Source organism: Tachyglossus aculeatus, chromosome 11 (assembly GCF_015852505.1).
Source record: "Tachyglossus aculeatus isolate mTacAcu1 chromosome 11, mTacAcu1.pri, whole genome shotgun sequence".
In the NCBI taxonomy this organism is placed as follows: domain Eukaryota; kingdom Metazoa; phylum Chordata; class Mammalia; order Monotremata; family Tachyglossidae; genus Tachyglossus; species Tachyglossus aculeatus.
In genome coordinates, this window is record NC_052076.1 from 19,398,064 (window position 1) to 19,414,302 (window position 16,239).

The following is a 16,239-nucleotide window of genomic DNA, read 5'->3' on the forward strand; positions in this document are numbered from 1 at the left end:
CAAATAATACCAAATCTATATCTCCTCCCCTGTTCTCTCTCCTTCCCTCCTCCTGCCTTCAGAACATCTCTACTTCGATGTCCTCCCATCACCTCAAACTCAACATGTCCAAGACAGAGCTCCTTAACTTCCCTCTCAAACCCTGTCCTCTTCCTAACTTTCCCATCACTGTGGATGGCACAGCCATCCTTCCTGTCTCACATGCCCACAACCTTGGTGTCATCCTTGACTCTGCTCTCTCATTCACCCCACATATCCAATCTATCACTAAATCCTGCCACTCTCACCTTCACAGCATTGGTAAGATCTGCCCTTTCCTCCCCATCCAAACCGCTACCACATTAGTACAGTCACTCAGCCTGTCCTGACTGGTTTACTGCATCAGCCTCTTTTCTGACCTCCCAACCTCCTGCCTCTCTCCACTTCAGTCCATACTTCACTCCGCTGCCTGGATTATCTTTCTACAGAAACATTCAGGGCATGTCACCTCTCTCGGAATAATAATAATAATAATAATAATAATGACGGCATTTATTAAGCACTTACTATGTGCAAAGCACTGTTCTAAGTGCTGGGGAGATACAAGGTGATCAGGTTGTCCCACAGGGGGCTCACAGTCAATCCCCAATTTACAGATGAGGGAACTGAGGCACAGAGAAGTTAAGTGACTTGCCCAAAGTCACACAGCTGACAAGTGGTGGAGCTGGGATTTGAGCCCATGACCTCTGACTCCCAAGCCCGTGCACTTTCCACTGAGCCACGCTGCTTCTCAGAACTCTCCAGTTGTTGCCTATCAACCTCCGTATCAAACAAAAACTCCTCAATATTGTCTTCAAAGCTCTCCATCACCTTGACCCTTCTTACCTCACCTCCCTTCTCTCCTTCTACAGCCCAGCCCACACACTCCACTCCTCTGGTGCTAACCTTCTCACTGTGACTCGATCTCTCCCGCCAACCCCTGGCCCGCATCCTACCTCTGGCCTGAAATGCCCTCCCTTCTCAAATCCACCAAACAATCACTCCCCCACCTTCAAAGCCCTACTGAAGGCACACCTCTTCCAAGAGGCCTTCCCAGACTAAGTCCCCCTTTTCCTCAGCTCCCCCTCCCTTCTGCATCACCTCGACTTGCTCCCTTTACTCTTCCCCCCACTTCCCTGCCCCACAGCACTTATGTATATATGTATATATAATTCTATTCATTTACGCTGATGCCAGTTTACTTGTTTTGATGTCTGTCCCCCCCCCCCCCCCCCAAGACTGGAAGCCCATTGTGGGTAGGAATTGTCTCTATTGCTGTATTTTACTTTCCAAACACTTAGTACAGTGCTTTGCACACAGTAAGTGCTCAATAAATACGATTAAATGAATGAATAAATAAAATTACAGATAGGTACAAAAGTACTGTGTGGCTGGGAGGTGGAAGGAGCAAAGGGAGCAAGCCAGGGCGATGCAGAAGGGAGTGGGAGATGAGGAAAATTGGACCTTAGTTTGGGAAGGCCTCTTGGAGGAGATGTGCTTTCAATAAGGCTTTGAAGTGGGAGAGAGTAATTGTCAGATTAGAGGAGGGAGGCCATTCCAGGCCAAAGGCAGTACGTGGGCTAGGGGTCAGTGGTGAGACAGATGAGATCGAGACACAGTGAGAAGGTTAGCACTATAGGAGCGAAGTGTGTGGGCTGGGTTGTAGAAGGAGAGAAGTGAGGCGAGGGAGGAGGGGGCAAGGTGATGGAGTGATTTAAAGCCAATGGTGAGGAATTTTTGTTTGTACAGAGGTGGATAGGCAACCACTGGAGTTTTTTTGAGGGTGAGGGTGACATGTCCTGAATGTTTTTTGAGAAAAATGATCTGGGCAGCAGAGTGAAGTATGGACTGGAGTGGGGAGAAGACAAAGTCAGCAAGGAGACTGATGCAGTAATCCAAGTGGGATAGGATGAGTGATTGTAATAACGTGGTAGCAGTTTGGATGGAGAGAAAAGGGTGGATCTTCTTGATGTGAAGGTGAGATGGACAGGATTTTGTGGCAGATTGAATATGTGAATTGAATGAGAGAGAGGAGTCAAGGATAATGCCAAGATTACGGGCTTGTGAGACAGGAAGGATGGTGGTGCTGTTTACAGTGATGGGAGAGTCACGGGGAGGACAGGGTTTGGGTGGGAAGATAAGGAGCTCTGTTTTGGACATGTTAAGTTTGAGGTGATGGGAGGACATCCAAGTAGAGATGTCTTGAAGGCAGGAGGAGATGCGAGATTGGAGCTAGGGAGAGAGATCAAGACTGGAGTTGAAGATTTGGGTATCATCTGCATCGAGGTAGTAGTTGAAGTCATGGGAGCAAATGAGTTCTCTAAAGGAGTGGTTGTAGATGGAGAATAGAAGGGTACCCAGAACTGAGCCTTGAGCGACCCTCACAGTTAGTGAGTGGGAGGCAGAGGAGGAGCCCGCAAAGGAGACTGAGAATGAACTGCCAGAGAGCTGAGGGAAAATAAGAGAGGACAGAGTCAGTGATGCCAAGGTTGGATAACCTTTCCAGGTAAAGGGGAGGTCCACGGGGTCGAAGGCAGTTGAGAGGTCGAGGAGGATTAGGATGGAGTAGAGGCCATTGGAATTTGCAAGAAAGAAGAAGATCATTGGTGACCTTTGAAAGGGAGGTTTCTGTTGAGTACAGGGGATGGAAGCCAGATTAGAGGGGGTAAAGGAGAGAATTGGAGGAGAGGAATCTGACAGTGGGTATAGACAACTTGCTCAAGGAGTTTGGAGAGGAATGGTAGGAGGGAAATGGGGCAATAACTGGAGGGAGCCATGAGTTCCAGGGAGGGTTTTTTTAGGGTAGGAAAGACATGGACATGTTTAAAAGCAGTGGGGAAGAAGCCATTGGAGAGCGAATGGTTGAAGATGGCTGTTAGGGAGGGAAGAAGGAAGGGGGAAAGAGTTTTGATGAGGTGTGAAGAAATGGCGTCTGATGCGCATGTGGAGGGATTGGCTTTTAAGAGGAGGCAGGAGATTTCTAGAGACCCTGCTGGGAACGATGGGAGAGTTGAAGAGGGGACTGGAAGGGGGAGGGGCTGAGGAGGGGTGGGGTGATTTTAGGGAGCTCACACCTGTTGGTGTTAATTTTCTTAATAAAGTAGGTAACCAGGTCATTGAGGGCAAGGAATGGTGGAGGCAGGGGGTTAGGGAGTTTGAGGAGGGAGTTAAATGTCTGGAACAACTGGAGAAGGTGATGGGCATGGGTGTCAATAAGGGTAGAAAAATAGTTTTGTTGGGCAGAGGAGAGGGCAGAGTTGAAGCATGCAATGGTAAACTTGAAGTGGGAAGATTCGGCCTAATATTTAGATTTACGCCAGCAGCGCTCAGTGCCTAGAGCACAAGAGCAAAGGAGGTAGACTGTGCAGGTGATCCACCACTGTGGGTTAGTGGTATGAGATCTACGAAGGGATAGGGGAGAAAATGAGTTGATTTCAGTAGAGAGGGTGGTGTTGAGAACGTCTATTTGGTCATCAAGGGTGGGTGGTTTGGATATGGAGGCTAAATTGAGCATGATGGGTTGAGAAAATTGGATGTGTTCCAGGGAGCGGAGGTCTCTGAGGGGGAATAGTACAGATTTACGATGAGGAGGTGTGTGTGAGAGGAGTCAAGTGAGGAGGTTGTGGTCAGTTAGAGGGATTTCAGAGTTGGTGAAGGTAGAGATTGTGTAGTGGTTAGAGATGATGAAATCAAGTGTGTGTCCAAGTTGGTGAGTGGGGGAGGTGGGGTGGAGCAGGAGGTCAGTCGAGTTGAAGAGTTATAAAAGGCAGTCAGCAGAAGGGTCATCAAGGTCAGAGAAGCAGTGTGGATCAGTGGAAAGAGCAAGGGCTTTGGAGTCTGCTCTCTCATTCACCCCTCACATCCAATCCGTCACCAAAACCTGCTGCTCTCACTCCGCAACATTGCCAAGATCCGCCCTTTCCTCTCCATCCAGACTGCTACTCTGCTGGTTCAATCTCTCATCCTATCCTGACTGGATTACTGCATCAGCCTCCTCTCTGATCTCCCATCCTCATGTCTCTCCCCACTTCAGTCTATACTTCACGCTGCTGCCTGGATCATCTTTGTGCGGAAATGCTCTGGGCATGTTACTCCCCTCCTCAAAAATCTCCAGTGGCTACCAGTCAACCTACGCATCAGGCAAAAACTCCTCACTCTCGGCTTCAAGGCTCTCCGTCACCTCGCCCGCTCCTACCTCACCTCCCTTCTTTCCTTCTGCAGCCCAGCCCACACCCTCCGCTCCTCTGCCGCTAACCTCCTCACTGTGCCTCGTTCTCGCCTGTCCCGCCGTCGACCCCTGGCGCATGTCCTCCCCCTGGCCTGGAATGCCCTCCCTCCACACATCCACCAAGCTAGCTCTCTTCCTCCCTTCAAAGCCCTGCTGAGAGCTCACCTCCTCCAGGAGGCCTTCCCAGACTGAGCCCCCTCCTTCCTCTCCCCCTCCTCCCCCTCCCCATCCCCCCTGCCTTACCTCCTTCCCCTCCCCACAGCACCTGTATATATGTATATATGTTTGTACATATTTAGTACTCTATTTTACTTGCACATATTTATTCTATTTATTTTATTTTGTTAATATGTTTTGTTTTGTTGTCTGTCTCCCCCTTCTAGACTGTGAGCCCACTGTTGGGTAGGGACCGTCTTTATATGTTGCCAACTTGTACTTCCCAAGCGCTTAGTACAGTGCTCTGCACACAGTAAGCACTCAGTAAATACGATTAAATAAAAAAATATCCTGAGGAGACGGTTGAATTGTTTTAGGGAAGAGGTCAGAGGACTGGAATGAATAGCCTGGGGCAGTGTAGGTGCGAAGGCAGGCAGCTTTTGAAATGTAATAATAAATGAATCTGGGTCTTTGTCACCTTGGGGTCAGCCACACCCTGATCTGACTGCAGGGAAAGAAGGAAGGGGAGGAAAATGGCCATCTCTCAGCTGCAGCGGATCTGGAGCGGAATGACCAACAATCCCATGGGAGGCCTAATGTCTGGCTAGGAAGAGGAAAACTCAGATGGTATTACTTTCTGACTGGCCACCTTGTGTATGGCCTACCCCTGGTTAGGCCCTATGTAAATTTCACCTGACTCATAAATTCACAATCTCTCTATCAGAGGTTAGAGTATTCTTGTTGAACTGATAAAAGTTATTTTTTAATCAGTAAACATCACATTTGCATGGGTTCTCAACTGCCCTTGATTTACTGTTCTCTATTTCCAGGTGAGTGTTTTGATTGGCATGCACCAAATAATAATATTACTAATAATAATTGTGATATTTGTTAAACACTTAGTGTGTGCCAGGCACAGTACCAAGTCAGTATACTGAGCATTCTACTTGTCACTTGGGAGAAGTTTCCCTTTTTCACAAGCTTCTGGGAACTGAAAAACAGTTAAGCATGACAAGCAAGTTTTGGCTTTTTGCTCCACTGCACATTAAATCAAATAACTGAAATATGCTTTAAAATGAGCAAATTAGTATACAATAGCCCATTAATTTGCTTGCCCAGCATAAAATATCTTCCATTTAGCTAGTGTATCAAATGACATAAAAGGCCTAAAGGGATTTACATTTTCTCTTTGGTTGGAGGATTGCATTCATTTTACTTAAGGAAGCAAAATCTATCCCATTTTGTCTTGGAAGGTCAAAGAATCCATTGAATATGCCATATTTCTTAGGTTTTGTGTTCGTTTGGCTAATTGGACTAGGAGGTGTTTTACCAATTGAGGCAGCCAAAGGAAAAAAGAGAGTTGGGTTTGGGGCCAAAAAAGTGACTGTGGAACTTGTTAACTTTCCTTCTGCCAAGCTCCAGGCTTAAGTTTTATTCATTCGTGTCTGGCCCCCACACTTGCCAGATGCTAGGTATCTGAGGGAGCCTCTCCCACTGGGTAAGGGATGCTTAGGCCTAGGAACCAAAAGACACAACGTTAGGAGCTAGGGTTTGTGTTCTTGACACCTTGAGTTAAGCTACTTACTCAAACATGTATGCCTAGGACCCTCTCTGTAGTATGGGGGAATTATGTTTAGGCGGGGTGACACAAGAAAAGGGGAAGTAAAGAACTGTGAGACTTTGACCAGTGAAGACAACCAGCTTAGACTATTCTGGCAAAAAAAAGTCTAGCTTTTTCCCCAGATTTTCTCTTCAAACTGCCAATGTGGATCTGTAAAGTGCCATAAAAGTCTTGTCTTATGCCGTTGAGTCGTTTCCGACCCAAAGCAACACCACGGACACATCTCTCCCAGATAGCCCCGCTTTCCATCTGCAGTTGTTCTGGTAGTATATCCAATAGAGTTTTTGTGGTAAAAATACGGAAGTGGTTTACCATTGCTTCCTTCCGCACAGCAAACTTGAGTCTCCGCCCTCTACCCACTGTTGGGTAGGGACCGTCTCTATATGTTGCCAACTAGTACTTCCCAAGCACTTAGTACAGTGCCCTGCACACAGTAAGCGCTCAGTAAATACAATTGAGTGAATACTCTCTCCCATGCCGTTACTGCCCGTCATGGGTGAGTTTTGACTTGTAGCAGATTGCCTTCCTCTCGCTAGCCACTGGCCAAACTAGAAATGGAGTGGGTATGCCTCTGCTTGACTCTCCTTCTTGTAGCCGAGACTGGTAGAGTACTGGAAACTCTCTAGGTGCGACCCTGATAGATGGCCATAAAAGTACCCATTGAGAATATAAAGCACTTCTAACTTCCGGAGTGCCCAACTGTACTCTAGCTTCCGGAGGCCAGTCTGTACTCTACAATTAATTCTTGCAATCGTATTTATTGAGCACTTACTGTGTGCAAAGCTCTGTACAATCTGGTGTAGCCACAGAAATACACTGACCAGAGAGTCAATTCTAGAAATTCTCATCTTTCTATGTTTTGTAGGACTCATGAATAAATCATCACTCATTTTATTCTTTGTTAGATTCAGCGTGGTTACAACAAGCCCCTCAGCAATCAGATGTTCAGTGTACTATGCTTCCTCTTGGGACAACTAACTTCTGAAAATCATCTTTTTTCTCTCTATCAATATCAACGGTATTTATCAGATGCCTTGTGTGGGTGGCACCCTGTACAAGGTGATTGGGATCATACAATAGAAATAAAAGACACCACCCCTGCCCTTGAGCAGTTTATGATTTAATGAGAAAAGCAAGCGGGCACAAATTGCCAATTTGTCCAATGGGTAAAAGCGTAAGAGAATATGTACCGATGATTTTTTAATCCATAGAAGCAATTAAATTACAAATAAACAGATGTACACCTGTGGCAGTTGTTTCTGACATTCTGCATATGTGGTTTTCATTTCAGCTGGGTTATTTCCCCTCTCTCCCACTTGTAAAAGATAACAATGAAAAGTGGCAGAGAGCGATTTTACAGTGGAGTTGTTTTTAATCCAGAGGATTCTATAGAAATTCAAACATTACCTGATTCCATGTAAAAATGCACCTTTCTCTTCTGCTTTTGGCAGCCACCAGCTACCCGTGGACAAGTATTCAGATCTCCGGTACAATCCAAACTGGAAAAACAATCAAGAGGACCAGAAATCTTCAGCGACGAAAAAATTACATCAGGCTGTTGAAATCGTCCCCCAGAACATCTCTGAGGATTCCCTGCAGTCTTCTTCGGAGGCTTCCTTTGAACAATTGAAGGAAAAAGGCAAAGAGGGACAAAGCCCCCGGAGTTCCATAACACTGCTTGGCAGTGAGTTTTTGAGCCCCGGCTATGAGCACAATGGGGTGACCAGTGAGGCCTTTTCAATGCAGAGCAGTAGTGATAGAGAAGAAAAGATGGATCAGGTGGCCCAGTATCTCAAGAGTTCAGGTGTGGAAGTTGGTGGTTTTCAGCCCAAATCTTGGGCCCCACAGAAGTGGAGATCCAAACAAGATTTTGTGGAAAAAAACAAACTGACTTTAGGATTATCTACACAGAAGTCAGATTCTTATCTTAAACTACACAATAGGAAACTGAGAGAAGTTCATCAGGAGCAGGTGAGTATTTTCTCCTTAAAAAAAGCCTGAGACTCATCAGTTATAGAGTAACCCCCGGTACTGGAGGTTTCCTTCAGATAGTTTCCTGTGACTCTTGGGTTTATTTCTCCCTGCACTGCTCTTAGGTATTACCAAGCACAGTGCTGGTAATTTCACTTCTGGGCAATTTCACACTTGGCTTCCAATGGTACAGGAATCAGTCAGCCAGCCTGTTTGGCCTGATAAGGCTGATCCCCTGCCACTGCAATGCTTTCTGCACTTTATTGGGTATACAGGACTCAAACCTTATTTTTATGGTAGGTACACCTATTCAGGGTGGGCACATCTGTATCCCACATGGGGCTCACAGTTGTAATCCCCATTTTACAGAGGTAACTGAGGCCCAGAGAAATGAAGTGACTTGCCTAACATCACCCAGTAAACTAGGTGCAGAGCTGGGATTATAACCCAGGTTCTTCTGACTGCCAGGCCCATGCTCTCACACTGTTTCTTGGTGTACCTGAAGCATTCTTCACCCTCTTTCACTCTCTGCCCTCTCTGACATGGTTTTCTAAACTTTCAATATCCTCGCATTTCACTGTGCATCCTCTTCTGGGATCCTTGGCTGCCTCCTCCTAGTGGGCCACCTTAACTTTCACCTTTATGGAGTGTGGCAGTTTTTTGGATCTTTTGGTTTGGCCACCCCAAGACCAGGAACCAGATGCAAGCGCTCCATATAGAAGGGATTAAGACAATCTGGACTGTAGTATGTGGCAGGCATGATTGGCCCAGCAATCCGAAGTACTGTTGTTTGCAGAGCACTGTACTGAACACTGGGATAGAAGTAAAATAATCAGACTGGACACAGTCTTTGTTCCTTTTGGGAGAACAGGTATCTTAATCCCATTTTACAGAAAAGGAAACTGAGGGGTAGAGGAATTAAGCGACTTGCCCAAGTTCACATAGCAGGCCAGTGACAGAGCCAGGACTCGAACCCTGGTCTCCTCACCCTCCTCTCTGCTCTTTCCATTAGGCCATTAGTAAACATGATCTTACAGTGTGGTGGGGTAGACAGGCAATACGATAAATTACAGAACTGGAGAAGTAATAGAGCATGTATGGTTTTTTTTGTATATATATATACATATATATGAAGCAGCAGGGCATAAAGCATAGGCCTGGGAGTCAGAAGGTCATGGATTCCAATCGTGGCTCTGCCTCATGTCTTCTTTGTGACCTTGGGCAAGTCACTTCACTTCTCTGGGCCACAGTTACCACATGGAAAATGGGGATTAAGGCTGTGAGCCCAATGTGGAACAGGGACTGTGTCCAACCTTGTATCTACCCCAGTGCCTTGTACTGTGCCTGGCACACAGTAAGTGCCTAACAAATATCACAGTTATTATTATTACACATATTAATAGTATGTATTATTATTATACATAGCATAATATATATCTAATACATTATACTATAATTATAACTATAATATATGTAATATGTAGTAATAATGATGATGATAACATTTGTGGTATTAAGTCCTTAATATTTGTCAGGCACTATACTGAGCTCTGCGGTGGAAACAAGGAAATTGGTACTTTGGACCCCGAGGCCTGTGCTCTATCCACTAAGCCATGCTGCTTCTCATATATATGTATATGTTCTATGGTGCTAGGGGCGGTGGATACCAAAGAATACCAACGGACTTATATAGACTTGAAAGTGCTAAAGTGGCAGGAGGGGGACTATAAAGTGGGGAGATTAGAAAGGCCACTTGGAGGAGTTCATGGAAGATGCTTTGAAAAGTGGTCTGTTGGTCTGTAGGAGGGAGTTCCAGCAATGGGGAAGGTGTGAGCCAGCAATCAGCAGCAGGTAAGGCAAGAGTAAGATACAGTGAGTAGGTTGCTTGAGAGGAGTTAAGTGTTTAGCTGCAGTGTAGTGGGAGAAGAGAGTGGTTAAGCAGGAGGGAGAGGGCTACTTGCCTTCAGGCAGATGGTCTGGAGTTTCTGCAGATGCTGAGTGGAATGGGCAACGATTGAAGGTTTTGAGGAGTGAGAGGAAGTATGCAGAAGATTGTTTTAGAAAAATAATTCAGGAGGCAGAGTGAAATATAGACTGGAGAGGGGAGAGACTGGAGGCGAGGAGGTTAACAATGAGGCTGATGCAGTATCCAAGCCAGAATATGACAAGTGCCTGGACAAGCGTGGTGGCCTTTTGAAAGAACTGCAAAAGGAAGATTCTGGGAATGTTGTGGAAGAAGAGCCGACAGGATTTGGCAACAGAATGGACATGGTTGTTGGTACACAGGAAGGATTCAATAAATGGCATTTTTTGAGCACTTATTTCATTCATTCATTCATTCATTCAATTCAGTTGTATTTATTGAGTGTTTACTGTGTGCAAAGCACTGTACTAAGCACTTGGAAAGTGCAGTAAAGAGACAATCTCTGCTCACAAGCTCACAGTCTAGCACTGTATTAAGCACTTGGGAGAGTACAATCCAACAGAGTTGGTAGGCACATTCCCTGCCCACAATGAGCTTACAGTCTAGAAGGGGAGACAGACATATAAATAAATGTTACTAAGTTTTTAACTCATTTTTATGGGTGAAAGTAAAAATTCATTTTGCTAAACTGGCAGGCAGGTGGTAGAGAACGACTTAGGCCAACTCTTCCTCTTTTTTATGGTATTTGTTAAATGCTTACTATGTGTCTAACACTGTATTGAGCACTGGGGTAGATACAAATTAATTAGGTTGGACAGCAGTCCCTGTACCACATGTGGCTCACAGTCTAAGTAGGAGGGAAAACAGGATAACTGAGGCACAGAGAAGTTAAGGGACTTGTGACCTTGGGGTCACACAGCAAGCATTTGTCAGAGTCAGGATTAGAACCCAGGTCCTCTGGGCCCATGCTCTTTCCACTAGGCCATGCTGCTTATTTCCATCTGGAGTTTAAGGTCTGGATGCTTGGTTCTCTTCCAGCTTGCTTTTTGGGTTCACCTTGGCATCAGGGTAGCTGCAGGAGAAGATGCAGATGGAGTCACATGAGTTAACAAGAGTGCTAAGGAGAGTGTAAATAAGTTCATAAGGGCTCAAATTGACTGAAGGGATGTTATGGCTCAGGGTGCTGGAAAATTAATCAGGAAAAGCTTTTTAGAGGACGTGAAATTTTAGGGGGGATTTGAATGTGTGGAGAGCTGTAGGCTGTCTGCCCTGGGGAGGGACTTTCCAGTTTGAGAATAGCAAAAGTGAATGGGTGGAGGTGGGAGAGTCGAAAGCAAGTACACCCAAAGGTTTAGCTTGGGAGGAATGGAGACAGTGTTACAGAGTACCTTGCAAATACGTCAAAACTACCAGTCCTCAGAGGTTTTGAACCAGCCCATCCAACCCCCCAGAGGTAGATGGAAAATAATGCAAATGAAATCAACATTCTTTTTCAACTCAGCAAAAAATGTCCATGTTCCCCAGTAATAATAATAATAATAACAGTTGTATTTGTTAAGTCCTTACTGTGTGTACTAAATGCTGGGGTGGATACAAGCAAATCAGGATGGACACAGTCCCTGTCATTCACTCATTCATTCATTCAATCGTATTTATTGAACACTTACTGTGTGCAGAGCACTGTACTAAGCGCTTGGGAAGTACAAGTTGGCAACATATAGAGACGGTCCCTACCCAACAGTGGGCTCACAGTCTAGAAGGGGGAGACAGGCAACAAAACAAAACGTGGACAGGTAGTAAAGCTAGATGCACATCATTAACAAAATAAATAGAATAGTAAATATGTACAAGTAAAATAAATAGAGTAATAAATTTGTACAAACATATATACAGGTACTGTGGGGAGGGGAAGGAGGTAAGACGGGGAATGGGGAGGGGGAGAGGAAAGAGGGGGCTCAGCCTGGGTAGGCCTCCTGGAGGAGGTGAGCTCTCAGTAGGGATTTGAAGGGAGGAAGAGAGCTAGCTTGACGGATATGTGGAGGGAGGGCATTCCAGGCCAGGGGGAGGACGTGGGCTGGGGATCGACGGCGGGACAGGTGAGAACAAGGAACAGTTAGCGGCAGAGGTTAGTGGCAGAGAAGCGGAGGGGGCAGGCTGGGCTGTAGAAGGAGAGAAGGGAGGTGAGGTAGGAGGGGGCGAGGTGATGGAGAGCCTTGAAGCCAAGAGTGAGGAGTTTTTGCCTGATGTGTAGGTTGACTGGTAGCCACTGGAGATTTTTGAGGAGGGGAGTAACATGCTCAGAGCGTTTCTACACAAGGATGATCTGGGCAGCAGTGTGAAGTATAGACTGAAGTGGGGAGAGACAGGAGGATGGGAGATCAGAGGGGAGGCTTATGCAGTCATCCAGTCAGGATAGGATGAGAGATTGAACCAGCAGGGTAGCAGTTTGGAGAGGAAAGGGCAGATCTTGGCGATGTTGCAGAGGTGAGACCGGCAGGTTTTGGTGGTGGAATGGATGTGAGGGGTGAATGAGAGAGCAGAGTCGAGGATGACACCAATGTTGCAGGCTTGTGAGACGGGAAGGATGGTAGTGCCGTCTACAGTGATGGGAAAGTCAGGGAGTGGGCAGGGTTTGGAAGGGAACATAAGGAGTTCAGTCTTGGAACCTGGAGGGAGGGAGAGAGAGCAGGGGCAGAGATGTAGATTTGGGTGTCATCAGCGTACAGATGATAGTTGAAGCCGTGGGAGCGAATGAGTTCACCAAGGGAGTGAGTGTAGATAGAGAACAGATGGGGACCAAGAACTGACCCTTGAGGAACCCCTACAGTAAGGGGATGGGAGGGGGAGGAGAAGCCCACAAAGGAGACTGAGAATGAACAGCCGGAGAGATAAGAGGAGACCAGGGTGAGGACAGAGTCTGTGAAGCCAAGGTTGGATAGCGTGTTGGGGTGGTCCACAGTGTCGAAGGCAGCTGAGAGATCGAGGAGGATTAGGATAGAGTAGGAGCCATTGGATTTGGCTAGCAGGAGAACATTGGTGACTTTTGAGAGGGCAGTTTTGGTGGAATGTAGGGGACGGAAGCCAGATTGGAGGGGGTCGAAGAAAGAGTTGGCGTTGAGGAATTTGAGGCAGCGGGTGTAGACGACTCGTTCAAGGAGTTTGGAAAGGAATGGTAGGAGGGAGATAGGGCGATAACTAGAAGGGGAGGTGGGGTCGAGAGAGGGTTTTTTTTAGGATAGGGGAGACGTGGGCATGTTTGAAGGCCGAGGGGAAGGAACCAGTGGAGAGTGAGCGGTTGAAGATGGAAGTTAAGGAGGGGAGGAGGGAAGGGGTGAGAGATTTCATAAAATGAGAGGGAATGGGGTCAGAAGCACAGGTCCCACGTGGGACTCACAGTCTCAATCCCCATTTTACAGATGAGGTAACTGAGGTCCAGATAAGTAAAGTGACTTGCCCAAGGTGATGCAGCAAGAAGTGGCAGATCCAGGATTAGAACCCAGGACCTTCAGACTCCCAGGCCCATTTTCCATCCACTACACCATGCAATAGAGTGTAAGCTTGTTGTAGGCAGCCTATGTCTCCTGCTAGTTTTGTATTTCCCAGGTCATTGCCTGCAGCAGTCACTCAAAAAATACTACTCTTGCAATTCAAAGCCAGTATTGGCATTTTAGTATTTACAGGGGTCAAATTCTTCCTATGGTATTTCACCCTTAATGAATTACATTATGTTCTAATTAGGTGTGACTGTTGAATCCTAAGACAGTGCAAGCACATCTTAAAAGATGAAGCAAAGCACAGTTGTAAAACAAACACACACTAGAGGGCACCTGTGTATCATAGCAAAATAGCTTGAAAGTCCTTTGACAGCATTATTTGAGAAAATTTGCCTTTAGGCATAATTTATTCGGCATGTAGAATTGGATTTATGTCTTAGACTAATTCAAATTGGAGTACATCATTGAAGAGAATGTTGCCTGGAAGATGGACTGTTTTGTAACCTCATTTGAGACCTTCCCCCTTTTATAAGGAGGAATGATGAAACTGGTGAAAAATTTTACATCAGAAAATAGGGTTTTTTGTGCTGCTGTACAGCTGCCATCAATATTAGGTTGAACTAAATGCTTCCCAATTACTTTAATCCCTCTGAAGACACTGAGTCCTTGTAGACAGGGATCATGTCTTCCAACTCTATTGTACTGTACTTTCCCAAGTGCTTAGTTCAGTGTGCTGCACACAGTAAGCAGCTCAATAAATACCATTGATTGATTGATTTAACTAAAAATTAGGTTTCTTTCACCATGTAAAAATTATGCAAAAAAGGAATTTGTCACTGACAGCAAATTCTGAGATAAAGTGAATGCTTCCCCCTTCTGTTATGCTATAAACTTCATAATAGTAGAGATATTAAAGTCTTCTGAAGTAATAGAAAGGTACAATTGTCAGATGTCATGATATTTTTGGAACCTTGGGTCTTTGCTTCGGAAGGAGCTAATGTAAGGTGCAGGCTTTTCTGTTTATTTAGTATTCTTTTTCTATATGACCATATAATAGTGTATGCATATTGTTCTCTCTATTGTATTTTTGAGCACCCAGTGTGTGCCTAGCACTGGACCTAACACTGGGGACAAGTACAAGGATGATCATTCAGATGGGGCCCTTGAACCCTGTGGGAGAGGGAAGTTTTGAGGGTTCACAGTCTAAGAGAGAGTGGAGCGGGGAGGAAATTGGGTGACAGACAAGGTTGAAATAATGTAAACAGCAAAGTAACATGAGACGAGGAGAGCAAAAAATACAATTAGAGCAGTAAAATATTATGTCTGTCGAAGCGGTTTCCAAGTTTTCTCTGCCTCCAGCAGGCAGGTCCTGAGACCAACAGTCACAGCAGCCATAACCTTCTGAATGTTTTAAGGTGGCTGCTGAGTCTTTGCCTGCCCAGACAGGCAGGACCCCCAGAGGCCCCTTTGGGGACACAGGGCAGCAACTTGCCCTGAGCCTCAGCGGACCCTGGAGTGCCCCTCAGCCTTCTGTTTGGCAAGGTAATTTTATGAGATAAGCATGTCCCTGTAATTCGCATTTCCATATTATTCCTGCTGTTTCTTTGACTCCAAAGCTTTCTTCTTCTGTGTGATTTCACATTTCTAGGTCATCGTAGACTTATCGTTAACATGATTTAAAGTGACAAATTTTATGGCATCAACATAAAGGTTCTTCTTTCTCATTTTCATTTTTACATACAATTCTGTAGAAATCCTGTAAAGAATGTTTATCAATAATAGAATTCATAGCACACTTATTTTTCTATAGTGCTTTCACATGAATTATTTATCTCAGCTTGGCCTCACAACATCCCTGTGAATTGTGTAGGTAGCATAGTATTAAATGTCTTACTTGAGTTGGGGTATTTTTAGAATTTAAAAACATTTGCCACTGTCAACTTTAAAAAAAAATTTATAACCCATTTAAAAGTGTACATTTTCACCTTTGACTGTCTGGATATGTTATGTAATGTTGTATAAAGGGTTTAATCACTTTATACCACAAGGATAGATTAATAATAACTGTTATTTTTGTTTAGCACTTCCTATGTGCCAAACACTCTACTAACTATAGTAATAATAATTACTATTATGGTATTTAAGCACTTACTGTGTGCCAAGCACTGTTCTAAGCACTGGGGTAGATACAAGGTAATCAGGTTGGACACAGTCCCTGTCCCACGTGGGGTTCACAGTCTTAATCCCCATTTTACAGAAGAGGTAACTGAGGCACAGAGAAGTTAAGTGACTTGCCCAAGATCACACAGCAGACAAGTGGCGGAGCAGAGATTAGACCCACGCCCTCTGCCTCCCAAACTCATGCACTAGATACAAGATAGGTCCCACATGGGCCTCACAGTCTAAAGAGGATGGAGAACAAATATTGAATCCCCAGTTAGCAAATGAGGGAACCAAGGCACCGAGCAGTTAAGTAACTTGGCTAAGGTCATACAGCAGGTACATGGTAGATCCAGGATTAGAGCCCAGGCCTCTTTCCACGAGGCCACGCTGCTTCTCTACAGCTCTACAAGAAGAGTGAAAATGGATTCTCCCCTACAAATATCCACATACCAGTAGCTGATATCCCCTTAAAATTTCATTAGGGAATAAAATTTGATGGGTATAATTTAAATGGGTATAGTTGTGGTTGCAAATTTGGGATTTTAGGTGGTATTTGATACAGATTTTAAAGGTAGCATTTCAAGGGTTGAATGTTCATTCAAGGATTCCTGGCCCTGCTTGTGATGTTCATCCTTAGTACAGTGCTTTGCACACAGTAAGCGCT

The 16,239-nt window shown here is 45.2% G+C and overlaps 1 protein-coding gene across 4 annotated transcripts in view; it reads left to right on the forward strand.

Annotated features, from left to right (window-relative positions):
• JHY (junctional cadherin complex regulator) overlaps positions 1 to 16,239 on the forward strand; it is a 78,735-nt gene that overhangs the window by 13,032 nt on the left and 49,464 nt on the right. For all 4 annotated transcript variants that reach the window (XM_038754838.1, XM_038754841.1, XM_038754840.1 and 1 more), the window contains exon 3: positions 7,475 to 7,994. In XM_038754838.1, coding sequence (XP_038610766.1) covers positions 7,475 to 7,994 — 520 coding nt within the window. The remainder of the gene's footprint in view (positions 1 to 7,474; positions 7,995 to 16,239) is intronic.